Source organism: Urocampus carinirostris, chromosome 3 (genome assembly GCF_059441175.1).
Source record: "Urocampus carinirostris isolate Australia breed hairy pipefish chromosome 3, RoL_Ucar_1.0, whole genome shotgun sequence".
Lineage (NCBI taxonomy): Eukaryota > Metazoa > Chordata > Actinopteri > Syngnathiformes > Syngnathidae > Urocampus > Urocampus carinirostris.
Window position 1 is genome coordinate 11,455,507 of NC_142351.1, and position 25,906 is coordinate 11,481,412.

The 25,906-nt window shown below is 39.4% G+C and overlaps 1 protein-coding gene across 3 annotated transcripts; it reads left to right on the top strand.

Moving 5' to 3' along the window:
* The first annotated feature begins 82 nt into the window (after positions 1–82).
* LOC148368677 (uncharacterized) lies at positions 83–25,631 on the top strand. Of its 3 annotated transcripts, XM_088330686.1 has the most exons (22): positions 83–214; positions 2,445–2,535; positions 7,044–7,152; positions 10,264–10,340; positions 10,445–10,540; positions 10,696–10,734; positions 10,797–10,868; positions 12,657–12,716; positions 13,556–13,698; positions 16,031–16,097; positions 16,175–16,252; positions 16,990–17,076; positions 17,151–17,562; positions 19,228–19,305; positions 20,417–20,497; positions 21,593–21,696; positions 21,769–21,796; positions 21,900–21,956; positions 22,061–22,167; positions 23,068–23,101; positions 23,213–23,281; positions 23,358–25,631. In XM_088330686.1, exons 5-22 carry the CDS (start codon positions 10,451–10,453, stop codon positions 23,417–23,419), a joined length of 1,668 nt encoding a protein of 555 aa, XP_088186812.1. In that variant the 5' UTR covers positions 83–214; positions 2,445–2,535; positions 7,044–7,152; positions 10,264–10,340; positions 10,445–10,450; the 3' UTR covers positions 23,420–25,631. The 3 variants fall into 3 exon arrangements, with proteins under 3 accessions (XP_088186812.1, XP_088186810.1, XP_088186811.1); XM_088330684.1 differs by lacking the exons at positions 83–214; positions 2,445–2,535 and adding an exon at positions 4,083–4,235; XM_088330685.1 differs by lacking the exons at positions 83–214; positions 2,445–2,535 and adding an exon at positions 4,083–4,235 and having other exon boundaries at positions 22,067–22,167.
* Positions 25,632–25,906: the final 275 nt, after the last annotated feature.

Genomic DNA, 25,906 nt, shown 5'->3' on the forward strand with positions numbered 1-25,906 from the left:
TTGTTACTACCCAGCCTTAATGGGGCCCTAAACAGAATGAGCTCTGTGCTCGAGAGATGATGACGTATTTCCGGAAAAATTTCAGGATGGGTGGGAGTTTCCGGTCAGCGATGGTCTCAGTGTTATGCTAGCACCCAACCTGCAAAAGCCGAATACGGATTTGTTTTTTGACGTTATTTGCAATTAATTTCAACTCTTCTTATGCCCACCAAAGGTCAGAATGACTTGTTAACTCACAAATGTTTGTTTTATAAAACGGGGAGACAGTTAGGCCAGCCACGGCTGCTGTGTACCTCAATGTACGACTTCAGCTACTTGTAATTCGGCCCTAAGATTCCATACGTTTCCCCAAAACTCCGAATTACGAAAACGGTGGGTCATCAATAATCGAAGAGACGATTTCATTGTTAAGAGTAGCTCTCGAGTGTGTAGCTGACATATTCAAAGCTCGGACCTGATGGCTAATGCCCACAGATCTGTATAGATATTTGACTCATGGTAAATTCCCTGCAATATGCTTTCGTGATGAATTTTGAGTTATGTTTTTGCTTTCTTTAAATCACACAGATTGCTCCTGTTGCAGCTCGTTGACTTTTTTCCTTAATAAAAGTATTGCATTGAAATGTGTTCCATGTCAACTTATTTGCACATATATATTTTGACATTTGTGTGTTCAACAAAAACAAATCAACTTTTTGTTTCATACAATGCAACATAGCATTGTCTGTGTGAATGCGCTGCACAAGAATTTTTTCATTGGCAAAGATCACAAAGTCGCACCACTCAAATCCTGTAATCAGCAACTGCCCCTGGACTTGCCAATAATGGCTTTCTTTTAGCTTATGCACACCATGATCAATTTTGAGGTACTTGCAATCCATGCAACTTTGTAAACAGGGTGTCTCCAAAAAATTGTACTCATTCTTTTTATGTGTTGCAGATATCCTGAATTACTGAAGCCATGGCAGGAAATCAACTTAGTTTCGAAGAAAGAAAGTTTGTCCTGAAATGCTATTGGAAGGCCGAAAACGCCACTGAAGTGCAACGCCGGTTCACAAGTGAATTCGCAAAACCGCCACCCACGCGCCGGACCATTGCGCGCATCAGAGACAAATTTGAAGCAGATGGAACCGTACAGAATACCAACAATAAACGTTCAGGACGACCACGGAGATCTACGTCCTCTGGAAAAGAACTGCAGGTGCAGGAAACACTCCTTCGATCACCACAGAAATCACTTCGCCAAACTGCTCGGGAAACCCACATCTCAAAAGATAGCGTCAACCCCATCATGAAGCGTCTGCATTGAAAATGCTACATTCCAAGGCGGTGTCATGCTCTCAACAAAGACGATCCTGACCGGAGAGTCGAATTTTGTGAATGGTACCTGGCAAAATGTGCAGATGTCAAGTTTGCACACAAAATTGTGTGGAGCGTTGAAGCAACCTTCAAATTAAAAGGTACCATTAACCGCCATAATTGCACGTACTGGTGTCTTGCAAATCCTCACGTAACAATTGAACGCCATGTAAACTTACCAGGGGTAACAGTGTGGTGTGGGATATCCGCATTGGGCATCATAAGACCTTTCTTTTTCAACGAAACTGTCAATGGTGAGAGCTACCTCAACATGCTTCGGGAATTTGTTGGTCCACAGATAACAGAGATGTTTGGTGATGACGGCGAGATTTACTTTCAGCAAGATGGAGCACCTCCCCGCTACCATCGCGATGTACGAGTTTACCTCGATGCAGTGTTACCTGAGAGATGGATTGGACAAAGGGGCCCCACTGAATACCCTGCGCGTTCCCTAGACCTAACACCCATGGACTTTTTTTGTGGGGATACTTAGAAGACCACGTTTATGTCAACAAACCAAGGACAATTGATGCATTGAAATTGGAAATTGAAAGACAATGTCGTGATATTCCTAATGACATAATTTGCGACGTTTGCGAATCCCTTGGTGCGCGTTATCAGCGTTGTCTGGACAATAATGGTCATGACTTTGAACATTTGCGAACATGATTCTTCAATTACATTTGTCTCATGTATTCGATGCTATTTCACTTCACTCTATGTTCATAAATAAAGGTTTTCTCGTCATTCTAAGAGTGAGTACATTTTTTCGAGACACCCTGTATTTGAGCATTAAATTTCAACGAGCTCAAATGATAGTCACTCGATAGGTTCATATACCAGCCCATCAGGTGACACACCCAACCACGGTGCATCTGGATGAACTACTAGCCCACACGTGGCTAAGTTCACATTTTTTAAAACGGCATAATACTTTAAGGCACTTGATTCTATTTGCAGACCCCTCTTCATGTGTTCAGCTAGTCGTGTTCCTTAGATGAGTCTTTCTTGCTTGTTTTCTGCTTTTTTTGGAGCAACATGACTGACCTCCCTGAAATGTGACGCAGTTACTCTTGCTTTTTTAGTTACTCTTGATTTTTCAAGTTTGGTCTGTGGTACTGCGCTGGACATCATTTACCTGATGATGATCTTCGGCAACTCTAACAAACAGCGTGTGTAAGTTAACTCCGCCATGACGTTATTTCGCGCTTTGCTCGTGATGTTTATGAGAGACCGGAAATGACTAACCCTCCTTACTCAAACGCAGAAGTAAGTTGTGCATAGAGCCCATTAGTTTTGGGTCCCCTATTACTTGATAATTTGCATCCACACTACTCCAGGGGTGGGCAACTATTTGCAGTCAGTGGCCGCATATGACATGATAAACTTATTTTTAAGTAAATTAGTTTAATCAAATTGGTTTTGAAACGACCACACTTCAAGCAAAAAAGTATGTCAGGTCCCCGTCTTAAGCACTTCATTTGTCATTTAGTTTTGAACAGGGTTAGGTAGGGTTACTTTAACTGGATTACTTTCAATTACTTTTGGATTACTCCAATACTAAATATGCTAATAAAAGACAAAAAAAACTAAATATGAATAAAATGACTAAATTTTGTGTGTAACGGAATACATGTAACGGCAAAAATGATGTTGGCAAGCTGTTAGGATTTATTTTCTTTTTTTTTCTGTCGCATTTTATCTTAGTTTTGCCGGAGATCAAAGCCAGGAGAGAAAGCTTACCACGTGTTGTGAGTCATCATTTTATTCATATTTAGTTTATTTTGTCTTTTATTAGCATATTTGGTATTGGAGTAATCCAAAAGTAATTGAAAGTAATCCAGTTAAAGTAACCCAACCCAACCCTGGTTTTGAAGTAGTCCTGTATTTTTTGAAGTTTTTTTTTTTTTTTTTAGTATTTCTGAAGTCTGATTTTAATTGAAGTTCTGTCATTTTTTTGGAGTGTTACTGTAGTTTTATTTTTATACTATTTTTGTAGTATTTCTGAAGTAATTTTATGTAGTATTTCCATAGTAGTATTTTTTTTTAGTATTTCTGTAATAGTTTTGTTGTATTTCAAAAGTAGATTTTATTGTTGTATATCTGTAATAGTTTCGTAGAACTTTTGTATTATTACAGTAGTTTTATGATTATAGTATTTCTAGTATTACTGTATTGTACTATCTTTGTTGGATTAATCTTTTTTCCACATGTTCAGCTGAGGTATCAGATTTTAGTCTATCGGCATCTACATAATATCATACATAAATCAGCCATTTATTCCCCTTCAGGCTTGTTCCCTATGGCCATTTCTTTTAACCCAATGCGGCCCGCTACTCAAAAAGTCCTGCTTTACAGTCAAAACATAGAATTTTGTCTAATATTTTTGCTTGGTTCATTCAATCATCCTTATTACTGTTCTATGCACATGCAACAAAATGTTGCGTTGTAAATAGTATTGTGGAGGTACAAGAAAAGTGGATTTGATAATACTTCTACTGGTCTATAAAATGTAATCATCTAGGATCTTTGGAATAAGTCTTTTGTGCCCTCAGTGGGATCTTAGCATGTTCCGCTACTGACTGTTGAGTGACTTTAGGACCCAGTTAGACAAACCCACACAAGCCGCACTTCCTTGTTTTCTTGTTATTTTTTTTAAGTCGAGTTCCCTCATGTGAAAATTCAAGAAAATAGTTTAGCAAGAGACGGAGGGATTTGTCAGAGAAGAGAGCCTTTAGTGTGCTCTCAGTCCCCGACCTGTGAATCGGCCCCCAAACATGAAAGGGGACACAGTCATGGATCAGCAGCAGACCAGCATTGTGAGAAATTTACTGACCAAATTTGAAAGACGAGACAATGAGGACAAGGAGTTTGTGGTGAGTCTTTTTGTCAAGATTCAGTAACGCAAGAGAGCTCTGCAGAGAGTTCTGTGAATGTAAGCTTCAAGAACAGGCACGATGATACTTAACTGTTTACAAAAGGCGGCAAGTTTTTGGATACAATTTTACAATTTGGGGATTTACAAAAATCACTGTAGGAAAGCTTAAATCTACTTTGTCTAAACATATTTTCGTAAAAAGAGAAATACTTCAAATGAATTTAACCTGTGAAGGTTTGAGTTGATTTTAGGTACATCATAAAATTTCACTGAAAAGGCCAATATCTTTATGCTTTTTTTTAGTTTGAACTTTCGTCAATCATTATTTTTCAGAATGCAGCTTGCGATACAGTAGTTTTCAATTTCCATCTCACTCTTATGGGATAACAATAAACATGTTTTTTTAAAAATGAATACAATTGGAAATCACACAGTTAAATGTTAAACGTCCAAGTGTCCTTGGGCAAGACACTGAACCTTGAATGCCCCCGATAAGCAGGTTGCTGTTGCCGCTATCACTGCGTGAGTGTGATTGTGGTTCGGTAAGTGTGAAGCACATTGTAAAGCGCTTTGGAAGGTCTTTAGCATTTTGAAAAGCGCTGTATAAATGCAGACCATTTACCATTTAATGCAGTACAGCCTATATAAAGGAAATTTGTGTTTCATGAAGCTGGCGTATGATGGGTGTCTTCAGTAAAGTTGACAAACAGATGTTAATATTCTTCTTTTTATGTGGCTCATTATCAAGACATGAACAGAAGATCACCTTGATTTATTTTTTGGGGCTTTCCGCAGAAATTGTTTTATATTCGGGGCGGCATTAGCTCAGGAGGTAGAGCGCTCGTCTTGGGATCAAGAGATCGCAGGTTCGATTGCAGGCTCCTCCGTGTTATATGTCGAAGTGTCCTTGGGCAAGGCACTGAATCCCTAATGCCCCTAATAACACAGGTAACTCCAGACTGTCAAGTCAAGTCTGTGTTTGATCATCCTGGAGCTGATCATTGGCTGAGCCTTTGCCATTCCGATTATTTTCCGGTCCATTTCAATAGTTGTATTCCGTTTTTTTCCCCACGTGTGTGTGGTTTTTATTCAAATTTTAAGGCATTCGAGATTATTTTAACTGAACAACCAACATTTTTTGCACCTCTTTGTAGGTTTTTCCTTCTCCAAACAACGTTTTAATCAAAGAACGCCATTCTTCGGAGCGGTGTCTTGAATGACCCAATTTCCTCTCATGTGTGTTCAACCTGTGCTGGCTTCATAATCCTTAAATAGGTGCTACCTACTACACACCTGATTCTCACCTGTTTTTGTTTTTTTCCCCAAAATTGATGAACTCAGAAATTGGTTGCCACACTGCTATTTTTTTGACACACCCCTTTGAACTATTTAACAAAAGCTCAGCCTTCTGAGCGTGCCTATTATGAATTCTGGGTCTTGATTGTTTTCTGAGAATCTACTGCACCGACTGGTAACTTATAAACTAAAACTGTAACAATAAACTAAAAACTAATATACTAAAAACCAGGGACATTCCTTTGAGACGTACAGCCAAATTGGGGTCTGTTGGTGTAAACTTTAGTTTAAACTTTATATATTTTGGATCGTATAATCAGGCTTCTGTGGTGCTTTGGCTTAATATTGGAAAGTCACATAGAAGCCTACTGAGGCTCTCATTTTATCTCCAAGCCAGATATACTCATGAAAAGTGCCACATCTTGCTCACAAAACATGGTTCCTGCCCCCCTATATTAAGATAATAAGCATTCCGTATCTTAATTTGAATCAGGCAGACAGAAAGTAAGAGCAGAATTTACAGAAATAAAAAAGAGTTTAAAAAAAAAAATGACTTGGCAGACGACTTGACAGATTATCATCATTGCAGAGCTGCTACCATGGTAACCAGTTGGATCCCGGTGTCAGAATGTCACGACCAGAACAGAAGTAGGACCCAGATGCGTGATGTTATTCACAAGTTTATTGAAATATGGAGAAAAGGCAGCGCCAGCGATCCGGTGCTCGCTGGACGCGGGAAGCAAGCCGCTCATGGGATCGGAAGGTGTTCCGAATGCGGAAGTGGATCTTCCGGAACGGGAGATCGTAGCATAGTAAGACGGAAAAACAGGTCGTTAGCCGGGACGGGAGATCAGAACGTGGTCGGGGTAAAAAAAGTGGGTCGTTAGCAGGGACGGGAGATCAAAACGCGGTCGGGATCAAAAAACGAGTCGTAGCAGGAGACAGTGAAACGGGGAAATCAGGAACGGACGAGTGGAAAATGGGTGACAAAACGGAACAGACGGGAGTCAGAGTCAAAAATACTTGCCTTCTGAAAACAGAGGTGCGCTGACGGACTGACAACAGGTAAGTGAAAGGACTGAGCTTAAGTAGGACGGGGAACCAATTAGGTAACCATCAGCAGCTGGCGCCAGACTAGCAGGCACAGGTGAGTGTAATGAGTAATCATGACACAGAAGATGGAACTCCTTTGTCATGATGCCACTTAGGTCTTTTCCTTTTTTAAAAAAAAAATGCAACTCCATATACAGTCTTTTTGAAGAAAGACTAGAGCTATCGTCTTCACAATTCATGACGAAAATAGTCGTTCTCATTTTTCAGACGGTAGGATATAAGTGGAAGCCGTCTATTTCTCTGTTTCTTTTTGTTACACATAAGTCACAGATTCTGAGCATGTGCTGATGAATCTTATGTGAATGATGTCTTCCAATACCAAAAATACTAAAAATACTGTGTCATGCCCAACTGTCCGTTGACCTTAAAAAGCTGTGTGTGATACATTTTGTTGCAGAAGTTGCGAAACCAATCAATTAAGTACCGCGATGACAAGACTTACACCAGCAAATCAGCTGAAACGCAGGAAAACATCAAGAAGAACAGATACAAGGACATACTCCCATGTAAGCTCGATGCAATTAGGCAACCTATAAGACAAAACTCTGACATTCACCATGTTTTATTTTCCATTATTGCCACTTAAATTTTTCCGTACATCCAATCCAAGAGAAGCAGAAAGGCCCACATATGGGTGTAATGGAATAATGTGCTCCAATTGTTAATACGAGTGACAAGCATTGTTGGGGCTTACATGCTAATGCTAAAAGCTAACACTGATCAGCTTAACTCAGCCCTTTTATACAGTCTTTTAAGACAACTTTTGTTGTGTTAAAAAGTCTGTAAAATGTAAAATCAGCTAAAGCAATATATGGTATTTATTTAAACAAACTGTATTAATAATGATAATAATAATTGTAATCATATATTTTTGTAATACAAATCAGTCTGAGCAGCCCTAAAACTATCTTTTGCCTTGTATGTTCCGGGTTTGATATCACTCCAAGCAGACAAAATCCAGAATCCTGAGTGTGATTTTTATTCCCAACAAGGTTTCTTCTTTGTCTCTTCAAAATACATATGCCTAAAAAACAATATGGTTAAAATGCCTTTTGAAAACCCAACTTGAAAATAAAACTTAAAAGAAGGGGTGTTAAATTAACTATTAGATGTCGCTGTATTGTGTTGTGCAACCCAAACTGAGTGCTAAAAGCACAAGCAAGAATGCAATGTACAGAGACTCAATGTGATCAAACTACACAATTTTTTTTCTTATTATTTCTGGCCAGCCTAGCGCAAGGTTTGGGTCATGTAGGTTCATTCTAAGTGAGGCCCATGTTTTGTAACATCTAAACAAATTTCTTGACCCATGAGCATTTAAAGAAAATGCAAGTTTATAGAAAAGTTCATGTATTTTTTCTTATTATTTAACTCAATACAGTAGTTTTTTTAATGACTGATATTTTTCACCACTAGGAGGTGTTGTAATACAAACTGTTCATCAAAACCTCCACCTCAGGCATTTTGCAGACTTTGTAATTGTGACATCCATTGGATATGGAGGAAGGGTTGCCAATCTTTCCTTAAATAGCGGAATCGTTCCGAATTTAGAAGTACAAGTATTGATAGTTCTCAAAGAACTTCATCCCTTAATACAGTGAGGGTGAAAAATAATCCACAAAGTAATACTATATACAGAGTTTATCAACAACCATGCTCTGTACATGATGCCCTATTCTCTCACTTATAAGTTGCAGGCGATTTAATGACATGTATGACGGCACAGGGCAGGCTGAGTGGTAAACGCGTCCGTGGCACAGTTCTGAGGTCCTGTGTGGAGTTTGCATGTTCTCCCCGTGCTTGCATGGGTTTCCTTTGGACACTCTGGTTTCCAACCCACATTCCAAAAACCTGCATCTCAGGTTAATTGGCCGGTCCAAATTAGTAGAATATACCTTTATTGTCATTGTTACAAAATGGGTTAACATATTGTGACAACGAAATTGGGCAATGACAACGAAATTGTCCCCAGGTGTGAATGAGCGAGCGAATTGTCTGTCCCTGTGTGCCCTGCAACAGGCTGGCAACCAGTTCAGGGTGTCACCTGCCCACTGCTCGAAGATGGCTGGGATGGGCTCCACCCCCCTCGTGACCCTACTGATGATAAGCAGTGCAGATAATGGTTGGATAGATGACGGCACAGGATCAGTTCCTTTTATTAGTTGAATGACTTTGGCTTTTGCGCAGCTAGACAACAAACAACTTTGATATATAAAACTGCAAGAATATATAAAGTAGAAGAGGACAAATATTCTAATGGTCTGTTATTTTTGGTCATCTCTGATCAAGGTTATTGTGAAATAAATGTCAGCATAGTATGAGTGAAGAATTCTTGGTTGTAATAAACCTGTAGTCTACAATTGATTGCTAGTATGGTAAACAACTGAGGCACAGACTGAGGCACAACTCTTGACTTGTCATTGATGCTGATACCCAAGAGAAATAGATACAATTTCTCTCTTTTTGCAAAAGCAATGATTTACAGTTTTAAAGAATTACCTTTACACTTCGCTATATTTTTTTTTGTTAATGTTGCATTTTATTCATGGCAAACATTAATTCTCAACATTTTGTCACTGATCATAAAATGATAATTTAGGGACAGCCAATACTTATTCATTTAAGAATGTGCATTCTAGTAATTTTGGGTACATCAGTTAACCCCACAATGACAAATGAATGCATACATATATACATTTCAAGCTGGAAAAGGTCCACAGCAATCAGGTCAGCCATCCTGGAAGGTTCTCCTACAGTGGAACCTCGGTTCTCGACGATAATCCGTTCCAGAACCCTGTTCGAAAACCGATTTGTTCAATCACCGAAATCGGTTTTCCCATTAAAAGTAATGTAAAATCATTTTAATCCGTTCCAACACCCTGAATGTTTACCATGAATGTAAACATGAAGCTAACCCAGGCTAATCGTACGTTCGCGTTAGCGTAATCTTCCGTACGAAAGATTACGCTAACATGAATGTGTAAAGATAAAAAAAAGGATTATGAATAGGATTTCTTACCTTTGTGGTGGACGGTGGGGAGAGAAAAATCATCAAAGGTTTTTCAACCTCTTCCTGATAGTAGATTTAGCCATGCTGTATTCACTAGCAAGATCAGAAATTCGTACACCTCTTTCATATTTAGCTATTATGTCTTTCTTAAAGGCAATAGTTGTACGAACAACTTGTCTTTTTTCACCTGTCCTGCTTGCACCGACCTTCTTCGGAGGCATAATTAGGGGCTAAAACACTCGTACGCCGCTCAGCATCGCACCCTAGCGTACCGGCGTTTGACCGAACAGCGAAGCAAGAATTTCTCTAAATTTTTGGTCCAACACCGATTTTTCCAAACTGAGAGGCATTCGAAAACCGAGGTTCCACTGTATTATCTTTTTGTTAGTGTTAGTAACCCTATATGGAGGACTAAAAATGTCTCAATTTAAAAGGAAATGTCATCCAAATTGCAATTAAGGGTTTTTTTTTAGGCCCATTGCAAGATGCTATATCCAAGACACAAGTTAGTGACAAAAAGCTCAAGGTGAACTTTAAGAAAGGTTAACCATGATGGGGAAAGTGAACTATTTTGCCTGACATTATTGTTCAATAACACCTTTCCTAGTTGACCACAGCAGAGTGAAGCTCACCTTTAACACTTCTAAAGATGACAACAGCTACATTAATGCCAGCTTCATACAGGTATGCGAAATATCAGTGGCAGTTTAAGATCATTCTAGTGTATACTGTATATTTCTGAAGTGACTTGAAAATAACTCTGCTTTTGTGTGTGTTTGTATGGGAAGGGAGTGATGGGCACCAAGGCTTATATAGCTACTCAGGGTCCACTACATAACACAGTGCTGGACTTCCTGAGGATGCTGTGGGAGTATGACATAAAGGTATAAGCCACTTGTTGTCATCCTTAAAACACTTTTAATTGCGGATGACTTCCGTCAGTATAAAAACCTTTCTAAAGTTTTCCGTTTAACTTCATGGAGTCTCAACGATTCAGTGTATGTAGAATTCTTTCAAATTAAGAGCTTTTATTTTTTAGGTTGTCGTCATGGCCTGCCGAGAATTTGAAATGGGAAAGGTAAGGTTTGCCTGCTTGCGTGTGTGTGGTTTTGCTATTTCATCGTTTTTTGTTCTTTGCAGAAAAAGTGTGAACGCTATTGGCCACAAAAGGAAGAGAAGTCATTTGTCTGCGGGCCCTTCGTTGTAGTTTGTGTAGGTATGATATGATACGATAATAAGCAGGCATCACTCAGGCGCTAAAATCTCTCACCATTCGGAGTAATTCACTGTTTCGAAGTCAAAAAGGGTGACTTACGTGAATTGTGTAAATCCAAGGAGAAAATGTTTGGAGGAAGGCAGGTTTCATGAGATTTTGCAGAGAATGAACCGGGCATTTGACACGCTGCGTCTGTATTTCCAGCCAATCAGGGCAGAGAATGGTCAACTGCAGCCCATATGTCATGATACGTAGATTGCAACGTAAAAAGAACTAGAATGATGCCAATTGCTGTGTTCAGTTTATGGAATCTCTACACTGAGAACAAGAACGCCAACACACGTTATTGATTTCTTGGCACGGGGATCTACGTGACAATGTTTCAATAGAAACCAGAGTGTGTTGCTGTAAGTTAGCGCGGAGTTGCCCGGAGGGGTATTGCACGAAAGTGGAATAAAGAAATCCAGGCTCACTGATTGAATGCAGCTTGAACTAGTACAGCAGGCGCATTTTGGCTTACTGTCAATGGTTGCACGTTTGCCAATTCTAATTTAGTCTCTATTTTTTTTCTTTAGGTTTTATTTCATTAATCCTTCATAAAGCATAAACTTCTCTCTCTTTGACGAGGGAGCATATGAATGGGGTACTTTATTGATACCATCTATGCAAATTTTTGCGTCAGGTTTAAGAATCTCAAAAACAGCAATAATATACATATTCATCAAAACTCTGACAGCCATTTGACAAGCATTCTCAATTGGCATAGCAATAAAACACATGGCTATGAAATGACTGTTGCGATTATACACACATCAGAGTTTAAATAAATGACAATAAATCATAGCCTACAAGTAAAACATTGGTTAGAATGATGACACATATCAAGAAAGTCAATGAAAATGATATACACTTTAACTTTTCACATGAGAGACTGTAGAAGTGCCAGATGTATCTGATGGGGATATTAGCATAGTTGGTAAATGTTAAGGTCAAAACATGAAATCGTATTAAGATGAAGAAAAAACACACTCTGAGTCGGAGATTAGGTTTCTGATAGCCCTTCCATCGGAGGCGCGTCCAACCTGAGCTTTCTCCTAGATCTAATACCAAGATCGTCTCAGAAAGGAACCACACACCCCCAATGGCTAGAGACTCATTTATTGAAAACAGAGGCATAAAACAACACATCTGATTGGCTTAAACGAGGTCACATGAATACATGAAACGAATCTGATTGGTTTAGACAGAAATCACATGTTTAAATGAAGTCCTGGTCACTAGATGGCGTGTGGGCATAATAAATGAGCAATAATAAAAGTGAAACTTTGTACCACAAAAATTAAATGTGTCACTGGGAAGTCAAAGGATTAGAAAAGAGAGGCAAGGTCTTGACCAGACTTCCCGAAACTAAAGTGAAGGCCATCTTGATTCATTGTTAGCGGGCCCCAATAGGATACAATTGTTGAAAGAATGCAAACAGCACCCGGATATCATATTTGGGCCTGTAATTTTGGCGATAAAATCATACAAAGGCACATTTAAACTATAATCAAACTATAAATTCCCTTACAGTAACCCGGTCAAGAGCTGGGTAGCGTATAGAGAATGAATTACCACATATACTGAGCTGAACTATATATACAGTTTACCAGAACATCTCACCCACACCCTTCTCACCTTTTAACCACCTACACATATTCATGCCTGTTTATTTATCTGCCTTTAACCAAACAAACTAAATCTAAAGCGGAAAACTGATGTTGCAATGTTGCTTTTTTCTATAGGATTTTGAACAAGACAGAGAATCCTATGTGACGAGGACATTAAAATTGACATATGAAAATGTAAGTGATGACTATGAAACCCTCATGTTTACCATAACAAACACAATTTCATTATAATTGTTTGATCCCGACTGTGGTGTTTTTAATGGAACATTGTATATTATTTAGTGCCTTCTAGTAGTAAAAAAACCAAACTCAATTCATTAAAAAAAAACAATATTGGTTTGAACAACAGCTTTTTAACAAAATATTTAACACAGCAGGTTACAAGTCTCATTAGTTATTGTAATAAGCTAAAACTTTGATGTAATAATTATTGTGTAATAATGAAACATGAACATAATAGTATTAAAAAAAAAGAACAGGGACATTTACTTGTAACATGCAGTTCTAATCAAATAGGTGGAGCTTTGCTTAGCCCCTTCCAGAATTACTTAAAGGGACATTGTGTATTATTTAGTACCTCCTAGTGGTAAAAAAAAACCTTAATTCAGTAAAAAAAAAACACAATTTGGATTTGAATAAGGAGCAAAAACTACACATAAAAAAAGCATTTCTTAAATACTTGTAGAAATGTGTATTTATTTTACATAACATGAGGCTCGATATAATTGTCTGCCATCTTGCTGTTAAAGCGACCCCCGCAAAAAAAACCTTGTGAAAGACTGGCCAAAGAAATAAGAATACAAATGGTGCGGTTAGGTCATTTTGAGTCTCTGTAGTTTGTCATCTCCCTTGTGCATTGTAGCACTCGTTTTCGGTCGCATTACACAATACAAACACATCTTTTGGTGAAATATTACAGACTGTCCCTTTAATCTTTGATCTTTCATCCATTTTGCTTTATTTATCTGACATTACCTGAATTAGGTTTACTTTTTTCCCCGAACCTTCTCCAGTGTCATCGAGAAGTGAAGCAGTTGCACTATGTCAAGTGGCCGGACCACGGCGTGCCGGATTTTATCCCTTCCATTTTGGACATGTTGGAGGAAATGCGCACATATCAGCCCCATGATGACATCCCCATTTGCATCCACTGCAGGTCAGCTTCTTCATGATTCTACAAAAAACATCATCTTTGAGTGGTTTGGTGACATACGCACAAGACAAGCTTTTTTTTTTTTTTTTTTTTTTTTTTTTCAAAATTGTTGTCAGTTTCATTTAGTCTCCCATTAAATGCTTGAATCACTATTTTTTCCTGTTTTGATCTGATTTGGTCAAAATTTTGTGCTGAAATAATATGGAGAATTCCACAATTTTCAAAACTGCATAATTTATTTGAGTGGGGAAATACTTATTTTGCTGTTAGTCTGTTTTTTAAATCTTGTCTTTTTTCCATAGATTTGACAGGATACCAATTTCCTATTATCTTTCCCCTCATTTCTGTCACATAATCGCATTGTACCATGAACATTGTGTGAATATAGTATCCATTCAGCCATTATCTGCACCGTTTATCCTCAGTAGGGTCGCGGGGGTGCTGGAGCTCATCTCAGCTATCTTCGGGCAGTGGGCAGGGGACACCCTGAACTGGTTGCCAGCCAGTCGCAGGGCACATAGAGACAGACAACTCACTCGCTCATTCACACCTAGGGACAATTCGAACCGGCCAATTAACCGGACATGCATGTTGAGAACATGCAAACTCCACAAGAGGAGGCTGCGGTAGCTGGACTTGAACCTTGAACCTCTGCACCGTGGGGCTGTGCGATAACCACCCAGTCGCTGTGCCACCACAGCATAGTATAAAAGTTAAATAAAAAATATGTTAGTAATCTTAGATTAACTCTCATTAACTTTAGAGTAGTGGTTCTTAACTGGTCTGACTTCAGGATCCACCCTCCGTGACTCAAATCACATAAAAATGTCCACTTCTGAAATGTATTGAATCAAATAATTGTGCCATATCTAGACCAATACATTCACTTTTTTTTAAACAAAATGCAGCAAAACCAAAACAACTTTTAGTAATAATATTCCTTATAATGCTCAATAAGCTGCGTTTTTAACAAAGTCCCAAATTCTTCACTTCAAAAGCTTCAGTCATTTTTCGCAGACTCAACATGCACTGACATGAAATGAAAAAGTGCAAATACTGCAATATTTCAAAACAACTCAAATTATATACTTTTAGTAGAGAAACCTCACCCGCTAAATTCAAACAATAAACTTGTCAGGACCAGGACGGAGGCAGGACCCACTCACGTAACGTTTCTCACAGTTTTATTGGGAAGAAAGAAAAGGATTGCACACCCGGTCCGTTGATCGCTGGTCGGGGGAAGCAGGTCGCTCGCGGGAGTGGCACTTCCGTGGCGAGCGATGGCGGTGTCGGGAGCGAAAAAACAGGTCAGTAGCCGGGACAGGAGAGCAACAAACGTGGTCGGGATCGGAAACAAGTCGAAAGCCAGGAGAGGAGAGTAGACGTGGTTGAGTTTAAAAACGGATCGTTATTCGGGACGGGAGAACAGAGGTGGTCGAGATCGAAACAGGTCGTAATTCGGGACGGCAGAGCAGATGTGGTCAAGTTCAAAACAAATCGTAGCGGGAGACAAACAGGAGCAAAAAACCGGACAGCGGAAAAAGGGCTTGCCGTGTAAAAACAGAAATTTGCAGACAGACCGACAACCGAGGATTGACAGGACAGGATTTAAATAGTGGGGAAGCCAATCTGTCAACAAGCTGCAGCTGGCGCCACACGGGCGGGGTCAATTGGGCACCATGGCAACCGTGACAAAACTCTGCATTATGGGTGGGAAAATACATTTCTACTTTAGTAGGTATTATCCACAAACTCCAGATGAATTAAAATAAGGGCATTTTAAAATTATTCAAGTTTAAAAAATGACTTTTCTTTGGGTTAGCTCATCAATACGTAAATACTGAAAAACCTGAAGACAATCCAAAATACTTCTTAGCTGTAACACTAACCTGAGTTCGGAGAAATAAATCAGAGAACTGGGTATGTTTTTGTTATTATCTCCATCTTAAGTTAAGGAGTTTAATTGACCCTCAGATATTTTTTTCTAATTTTTATTTTGCCAAGGTAAAGGCCCACGATCCACTGAAAATAAGTCAATGACCTACTTTTGGGTCCTGACCCACCAGTTGAGAAACACGGCTTCACAGAGAAACTCAAAAGAGGTCCTGACTCAAGACAAGTTATTCACATACGGCAACTAAAATGTTATACTAAATATTATGTACCAAACAGTATATACAGAATTTAAAAAAGGGGATGGGGCTACATTTTAAATATATATGAGCCTAAAAACAACTTACCCTATACTGTGTGAGTAAAACATATTTTATAGCTCAAGGATGAACGGTCAAAACGATTTGTTGAGTGCAACAATCTTCTTCTTCTGTGGTTTCAGTGCAGGATGTGGCAGAACAGGAGTCCTTTGCGTCATTGATTACACTTGGAACCTTCTCAAGAAAGGAGTAAGAAATGGCATTGCTTTCATTTCAACTTTACATGAAACGCCATCTCGTTAAGACATTTCATTTCTTTTTTTTAGAGGATCACCTCAGAGTTTGATATATGTGACTTAGTTCAAACGATGAGAACCCAAAGGCCATCTGTAGTTCAAACTAAGGTAGCTTCTGGATTCTTGTCATATGTCAGTGTCTGAAAATCATGACAAAAAGTTCCCGGACAGGGCACACAACTCTGAAAGGTTGCCTGCCCGGCCATAAAGTTGCCTGCCCCATTTTTCACAAGACAATAAATCGCAAAAAAAAAAACATTGTTGCAAAGTATTAACAGAGCATGCAATGTTTGCGTTGCGTTGTCTGCTACAAGCCACGTCAACTCCTCTTTCCACGATGCTTTTAATGTACGTTTACGTTTTGTAGCGTCATAAATTTTGTTTGCTTCTTTTGAATCTTTCTTCTGAGGTTTTGGCTTGATTCTGAACCAATTATGCATTTTTCTTGTGTTCTCTGTGTGTCTACTTTGGAAAATGATATGCAAAAGCACAACCTTATAATGCTCGGGAAAGTCCGGAAGCACGAAGTTATTTGATGAAGGCTTCTGATTGGCTGCCGAGTATGCAAATTGCCTATCAAACCAAAATTCCGAAATTTCCAAACCGAACGAAGATTTCAAAATCGGAAAAAAGCAAATGTTTGATTTGAATAAATAAATAAATAAAAACGAAAAAAAAAAAATTCTTGAAAATGTTGTCGGTCACCCGGGCAGAGACGTTTTGTGAGTTGTACGCCCGACGTAAAAGATGTACGCCCATGGTGTCCGGGGAGACGTGATTTCAGACACTGCATATGTATAAACCTATTTCTAAACATTCATGGTTTGTGTGTTGCTCCACCCTAGCAACAGTATGGACTAGTCTACAGGGTTATCAAGCTACTTTTTGAGAGATACTTGCAGTCCACTAATGAACAGGGCAGCAAAAATGAGGTGCTCTCATCAAAGGAGATACATTTTAAACATATTGCAACACCATATCTAACTCGCGTTCTTAAATCACTAAGGTACCAACGGGAGCAGCTACAAGGGAGCAAGATGCTGGAAGTCAGGAGCTGCACAGTATCAATAACAAGGAAATCAACATCATATCGCAGAAGGAGATAATGACACCATTTGATTCAGAAATGAATGATCAACAAGACAAACCACACTCACTTAATGGAGCACGTCAGGAAGTGGACTACGGAACTTCACCAAAAGAAATACACAATAGCCTTGAAGTGGAAAACCTACAGCGGCGTGACAATGTCTTATCGCCGAGCCCTAAAACTCCACCTGCTGGAGCAGTCGATATCTGTCTAATGGTGGAGGACCCCTACTTTGACAGCTCTCTGTTGGACAATACAAAACATTTTAGCAAGCGATGGACTGTCGGCCCAATTTTCAACAGTCCCTTGTTGAGTCTGGATGAACCAGGTAACGGCAGTGCTCACATCCTGCCTATTAGTTTGTCAGTTTCAATCGTAGATTATATACTTTTAAGGACCTGAATGATTTAGTCTGACACAGAGGTCTCAAACTCCATTTAATTGGGGGCTCCTTGAGTTAAGGTTTGGTGAGGTTGGGTAGGTAGGAAAAGGTCCAACAAAGGCACTCCACTGTTCTCAAAGATCTTTTTTTTTTAACACTAATTTATTAGAACTGAAAGGAAAATATATCCGTATTAAATAAAGAAAACAATACAGCAAAAAATAATGGCATAAGATACTAAATAATAGCAGAAAGATAAAAATAACAAACTTAAAGGCAGAAACTCATCCAAAGTTGCCTGGAGGATGCATCCAATGTCATCAGTTTAACTGCTATGACGATCTCCTCCCACACCCTGGAAGGCCCTTGTTCCGCGTTTCAATTCAAGTATAAAGTGTAATTATTTAATTATCTATGTAATTAAATATATAATTATTTATTTTTAAATTGCAAAAAAAATGTTTTTTTGTATCAGCTAATGTGTTTGAAACTTATAGTCACTGCTATGGCAGTGTCTGAAACCCATGACAAAAAGTTAGCGGACACCAGGGCAGACAACTCTGAAAAGTTGCCTGCCCAGCCATAAAGTTGCCTGCCCCATTTTTCACAACTTGAAACACAATAAGACGACTCATCGCAAAAAAAAAAAAAAACCAAAACGTTGTTGCAAAGTATCAAGGATTGATAATCATTATATATATAACAGAACAACCCTTTAAAATTAAGTTTATTGTAAATCTACTTATAACATTCATTGCATGTATATGACATCGCTGTTTTCCATCTGCCATCAGTGTGTACCTGTATTTACTCATCTTTATTCATGCAATGTTTAAGTTGCATCCTCTGCTACAAGCCACGTGAACTCCTCTTTCCACGATGCTTTTGATGTATGTTTATGTTTTGTAGCGTCATCAATTTTGTTAGCTTCTTTTGAATTTTTTTTCTGGGGCGGAAGTTTTGGCTTGATTCCTAACCACTTATCCATTTTTTTTGTGTTTTCTGTATGTCTATTTTGGAAAATGATATGCAAATGCACGACCTTATAACGCTCCAGAAAGTCCGGAAGCACGAAGTTATTCGATGCAGGCTTCTGATTGGCCGCCGAGTATGCAAATTGCCAAACGAACCGAGATTCCGAAATTTCCAAACCGAACGGAAATTTCAAAATCTGAATAAAGCAAATGTTTGATCTGAAAAAAATATATAGATATTTTTTCGTTATTTTAGACACTGGCTTTGGGTCAAACCGGGAAGTAGCTAGCCAATCATATTCAGAGGTATGTCGATGTTAAAACGTTACCGTGTGAATTTTGAGCCCCGCCTAACTCAATAGTAAGGAGGTAGCATCTATATCAAACTCGCCCAGACCGCACTAATTTTGATTTTACATTAACGGGCGGGGGGCACAAACTGTCGTCTTGCGGGTAGCAAATGGACTGCGGGCCACAAGATTGAGACCCCTGCACTGACAAATGCTAAAGATTGGGCAACAACATTCAAAAGGCAAATTTCAAATATCCATTTTATTTTTACCTGCCCAGTATGGATTCATTCCTAAGAGAAACAATAAGGAGGGTATTTTGTTAATTATTATTATTTTTTTAATAGGAGGTGATACCGATGTAGACGTACCCCCGCCTTTGCCAGTACGAACCCCTGAATCCTATCAACTGGCTGTTAACACAGGTTTGTATAAGCCGCATCAGTGGTCTCAAACTCAATTCACTTCGGAGGCTCCGGCTGCTCAGCCCTGATTGGTTCTTCTACAGAAAAAGTTCTGATAAAAACATTCCACTATTCTCCAATATGAACTTTAAAATTTTCCACACGAGAAACTTGATTCTGTTTTATTGTTTTCAATCAACCAATCAATTGTAAACGAATCCATGATTTGCATGAGCTCCTCTCACTTACATTTAACTTTCATATTAGGTCGGGGTCCACAAATTATTACCCTAACATCCCCAATTGGCAATCTAGAATGTAAATGTAATTGACTGTGAAAGTGTCACAGTAATTTACATTTCAAAGGTAGGCTTCTTCATTTTCCTCATTTAGAGGTTTTTGAGTTTTTCCTTTCCTCATGTAGATTTTAGTTCAGGGAATGGCGTAATAATAGTGGGTAGTTCGCAATAATCTGTGCCCCGTACAGCCCTTTGAGACTACTTGGGATTAAAGGCCTTACAAATAAACGTGATTTGACTTTGGTTTTTGAGGTTTTCCTTGCCCTCATGTAGGTTTTAGATGAGGGAATGGCGTAATAATAGTCTGTAGTTCGCAAAAATCTTTGGTCCGTGCAGCCCTTTTAGACTCCTTATGATTAAGGGTGTCACAAATAAAGGGGACTTGTCTTGAGGTTTTTGAGTTTTTCCTTGCCCTGATGCCCTCATCTAGGTTTTAGATCAGGGAATGGCGTAATAATAGTCTGTAGTTTGCAATAGTCTGTGGTCTGTGCAGCCTTTTTGATTTACTAGTCCGGCCCCAGTGAGGTTTTTTTTCTACCACGTGGCCCCAAGCTAAAATGAGTTTGACACCCCTGCTTTAAAGAAAAGAGGGTGGAGAGGAGGAAAAGCAGCTCTTACATTTATTGTAGATATCAATCACTGGTATAACGTGACCTAAACACGTGGGGAAAGCTCACACAGGCACAGAGAAAGCAAGCAGATGCTACAAAAACAAAGAAAGTAAAAGAAGGCATCAGCTAAAACCAACTCACAACTGCAACTTTTTCTGTCCCCATTTTAATTTCATAAAACAGCCTCTTATTTCCTGGTTTCTGCTTTTATCGTGCCTTTAGAATCTTCCGGGTGCTCGGAACAGCTGACTGTCACTATTTCACCAAACCGGGTTGCAGAGTCTGCGCGGTGTCATTCCAGGGGTAAGATTTGGAATCATCATACAAATTAGATAAAGTACATATAATATCATTAATTATTATTTGAACACCTTGCTATTTTGCTATTTCTCCCACTTTGAAATCATGAAGGGGTCTGAAATATTTCATCGTAGGTGCATGTCCACTGTGAGAGAGATAAACTAAAAAGAAAAATCTAGAAATCACAATGAATTATTTTTTTAACGATTTATTTGTGTGATACGGCTGCAACTAAGTATTTCAACACCTGAGTTTTGACCCTGAAAGACCTGTTATTCCGCCCATTAGAAGTCCACCTGCACTCCATGTATCATCCTGAATCAGATTCACCTGTTTGAGGTTGTTAGCTGCATAAAGACACCTGCCCACCCTAAGACCAAAGAGCTGTCCAATGACACCAGAGACAAGATTGTACACCTCCACAAGGCTGGAAAGGGCTACGGAGCAATTGCCAAGCAGCTTGGTGAAAAAAGGTCCACTGTTGGAGCAATTGTTAGAAAATGGAAGACGCTATGGGCGGGCCAGAGAAAAGCCACCACGTGGCCCCACCATCTCGGAGAAGAGCGCCGCGATGTCTGTCCTTGTGCGTCTGGCCTTCTGCGTCAGAGTCCTGTTATCAACAGAACTATACAAAACATTCACATTCGGAACGGCGTGATCTGAAGCTCACTCAGTGAAAATCTTCATTGCACTCGATAATCGTAATTTGTATTTGATTGTACAAAATCCCTTATAGTCAAATGTATAAAGTCCTTCAGGGGCCTATAATGCTCTTTAGCGGCCAAATCAGGTACTGCAGCTCCCAAACAATCTCAGCAGCCCAATCCAATCTTTTATCAGCTCAGTGTACTATGTGATACATAGGCTCTAAAATGGCTGAACCGATTTTTGTGAAAATTGACATAGTTGTACTCAAAGCCCCCACAACTTTCTTAAGCTAAGTTTTGTGTCAAAGCACCCCTAATAAATCCCTTTCCGCTAATTGATAACAAAAAATTAGCTCTCTGTTTCGAAAAGATCGGCGAACTTTTATGAAAGCGGTCAAATTGTTGTGGCTGGTTAATGCATTCAATGATGTCATTTTTGGGCCCTGTTTAGCACCAAACCTGAACCGAATCGGGACGTCCTCAGAGTGGTCGGGTACTTCGAAGCCGCCCGGTGATCCGTTTCAACCAGAAACAAAACCATGGATGAGAAGTAAGGTAAGTGGGACACGTCCTCCTTGCCATATTTTGTCAAGACACCCTCCAGATGGCGCTCATTTTCTCTTGCAGAGTTTGAAGGCCAAGATGACTTTCACGGGTGAGATCGTTCTCAAAATCAAACACTTAAAAAGAAAACGTTTATAATCTGTGGACATCCCCAGGATCTTTATCTGTGTTTTGTTTTTTTGTGTGTTTCTCAGAGCCACTGTCTCTAGAGAGGCCGACACGCGCACCTCCTGTAGCCGAGGCAGGAAGTGGTGAGTGCTTTCAGCAGCCCAAGCTGCGCACCAGAAAAAGTAGCAACACGCGTTTGGTTAGAAAATCTCAATCAATGTCAGCAGATCTGTTTCTCACTTCTCAGCATCAGTTGCAGGCGGCGATTTGGCTCCAAATGAGGCCCAGATGACCCACAGAGGGGTGTCCATGGCAGGAGACAAATCGGAGGAGAAGGGCCCCTGCTGCAAAATGGTATACAGTACTTTAAAAAAACAATGTGTATTATTAAGCGCCTCCTAGTGGTTGGAATACTGCATTTCTTAAAAAAACAATTTTAATAATAAGAAAAAAACACATCAACTCTCATGCAGTTATGAAATACTCATTGATGGAGACATTTGAATTTATTCGACATATAAGGAAGAGGAGTTGGTGGAAAAATGTTGCAGTTTAGTCGGTTTCGGTCAATGTAGTCTGTATTTTTCTTTTTTGTGCTTTTTACCACTCAGTTTTTAGTTGGACCTTACAAAACAGCACCATATAGTGGTCAAATATGCTTTTGTAGGGGCTCTCACGCCATCCAGCGGCCAAATAGGGCACTGTAGCCTCAACCACCAACCACGTTAAGCAGCCGAATCTAATCTATTGGTCCTGTAAGGCCAGGGCGATTTCGGTTTTCTCACATTATGTTTTGTACTCAAGACCCCCCCCAATACCCCCCCCCCCAATAGCCCCCCCCCCCCATTTTTCTAATTTTTTCCCCCTCCCTTCTTCTTTTTTCTTGCCTTTATCTAGCTTATTTGTTCCTTTTTTTATCTTTTCCTTTTTCCTCCTCTAATTTTTTTCTTGCTTTCTGTTTTTTTTCAACTTTCATTCCTTTTTTCCTGTTTCTTTTCCCTTTTCTCTCTTTTTACTTATGCTTTTTCCTTTTATGTTTTTCTCCTTTCTTGCCTCACCTTTTTGAATTTTCTATCTGCTCTCTCTTATTTCTTCCTTTTTCCTGTTCTTCTTTTTGTTTTTTCTTGTTTGTGCTTTTTTGTGCTCATTTTGGGTTGCACAACATTTGCACAAAATATTGAACACAGTCACTTTGAAGAAATAAAATTTGCCCAAATGTAGCAGGATAACTCTTCATTCTTTTGTCTCCTCCAGAGTCTCAAATGGTTCAGACAGAAGCCTCAGAAACGTGAGTAAATTCTCGAAACATGCTTCAATTCGCATTAATATGGCCAATAAGTTGGTAAACCTGTAATAACACAATAATAACGGATAATTATTTACATGTGTGTGTTTTCAGCGAAACCAGCCACTTCGGGTCCACTGCCGAATTCCCCAAAGGGAGTAGTAACTTCACTGTTCAGATATGGTAATCTTCATCATCATTTCACCTTTTTTTGTTTCATTTTACCCCCAAACCAGCGTCTTTTTTCTGTCCTTCGCAGGATTTGGAAAGAGGTTTGGAAAGCCTAAAGGACCCAGGAATTATCCCCAAAGTTGGTTCTAAAATTAATGTAAATCATGGCGAGTTGCTGCGTTTATGGCCAGATAGAGCCTCTTAGTGGTCATTTGCCGAATTACGCGTCGATGAGAATTGCTCAGTAGATACAGTGGAACCTCGGTTCTCGACCATAATCCGTTCCAGAGCCCTGTTCAAAAACCGATTTGTTCGATCACCGAAATCATTTTTCCCATTAAAAATAATTTAATTCGTTTTAATCTCTTCCAACACCCTGAATGTTTACCTTAAATGTTTAACGTAAACATAAAGCTAACCCAGGCTAATCGTACATCCGTGTTATCGTAATCTTCCGTACGAAAGATTACGCTAACATGATCGTGTAAAAATAAAAAAATCTGGTCGTTTACAAGTCATTTAGCACCCGGGTCTCCACAACAAGTGGTGAGCGGTTCATTGGAAAGCAGGCTCCGTTCCAACACCCTGAATGTTGGGCTCCGTTCTAACACCCTGAATGTTTACCTTGAATGTTTAGCTTAAACATAAAGCTAACCCAGGCTAATCGTACGTTCGCGTTATCGTAATCTTCCGTACGAAATATTACGCTAACATGAACGTGTAAATATAAAAAAAAGGATAAAGAAAATAATTATGAATAGGATTTCTTATTTTTGTGGTGGTTAGCAGAAGCCATGCTGTATTCCCTAGCAAGATCAGACACTCACACACCTCTTTCATATTTTGCTATTATTTCTTTCTTAAATGCAATAGTTGTACGCACTACTTTTCTTTTTTCACCTGTAGCAACTTTGCTGCTTGCACTGACTTTATTCGGAGGCATAATTAGGGGCTAAAACACTTGGTACACCTATATTAAAAGCGAAAGCAAAACGAAGCACGTCCGCACGCGATAACAGTTGGTCACGAAAAGAGCGTTCTACACCCTCATGCCGCTCAGCATCGCATCCTAGCGTTCGCACTCACGCAATACCGGCATTCGATCTCCGATTTTTTGACCGAACAGCGAAGCAAGAATTTCTCAAAATTTTTGGTCGGACTCCGATTTGTTCGAACTGAGAGGCGTTCGAAAACCGAGGTTCCACTGTATATGTTCGTAACTTGGGAGCAGGGCCGTAGCCCCACAAACGCACATAACGTGCATAGGGAATCAAGTGCCCAGGAGGGCACCAAAATAAATTAGCTTCGGGAAAATAAAGTGCAAAGTCTTAATGGTATGCGCTAATATGGTTAAACAATACAAAAGCAGCATAAACCAAATTTCCCGAGAAAAGGGGGGGAATCTGCTTTGTGCCCCGGCCTATCTCCAGTCTCATACTGTGCGCATGCGTCTGCCGCCTGGGGATTTCCCATGATACGTCATTCCCCCCCAAAAAATATGGCGTAAGATTATTTTGTATTTTGTAAGGGTAAATACGACAGTTTGTACGGACATGGAGCCATTGAGGTTGACAGCTATGGTAGTCAAAAGCTCATTATTATACTGTATTTCCACACCCATTTGGCGCACTGTTTTAAAGGGCGCACTCATTTGGCGCATTGACCTATTGGATGCGACTGCTCTGGCCCACTGGCCAATTAGAAGCGAGTCTCACGCGACTGCCTTTTATACCAAAACAAGTGTGCGTATTTAAAAAGGAAAAGTACCGGGAACAAAACTTAGTTTGATTGTGATATTTATCACAAAATAAAACCCCAAAATACAACAACATTATAAAAGAAAACAAGAAAAGAAAAATAAGACTAAACAGTTTGGTAATCACATTTTTTAAACAAAACCCTCAAACTCATTGTGGATGAGAGTGTTGGGCAGATAGTGAAACGTGTCACTAGGAGGCGTGCTTTCACTGTCAGTGAAAGCTTCGGATTGAAAGGTGAGTACGAATTAATTTGTTGTCGATATAAAATATTATTTTAACTGCTCTAAATTATCAACACAAATCGCATACAAAGCATGTGAAACCAATATTTTACCAATACAACAAATTACAACGTCCTCACCTTATTAATCCAAAGGAAACATAATAAAATAACTTATTTAATTCTCGCGTTTGTTGACAGTGTTATGTAAATAAACAAATTGAGATTTTTTTAAAAGCCCTTTGAGACGTTTTGTGATTAAGGGCTATACAAATAAAAATGACTTGACTTGACTTAGCAAGGGCGTAGATTTCGTCTTAATATTGTTGGAAACTTAGCATATTTTATTTAAGTGATCATATAAAATCGGTGGGGACAAAATAATAATAATAATAATTTCCTTTGTATTGTCATTCTTTGTAACAATGTACACAGAACGAAATGTCGATACACCTGACCCGTTGTAGCGAGTCGATGCAGCCGCAGCCAGAGGGCGCCGCCATTACACCAATTAGGTATGTCTCGGTCGAGGCGCGAACCAGCGACCTCTCAGTCTCAAAGCGGGCACACTACCATCTAGGCTACTGAGCTGACTATGATTTCTTGATATTGTCGTGGGCACAGCCCCCGCCCGTACCTTTCATTCCCCACATTTAT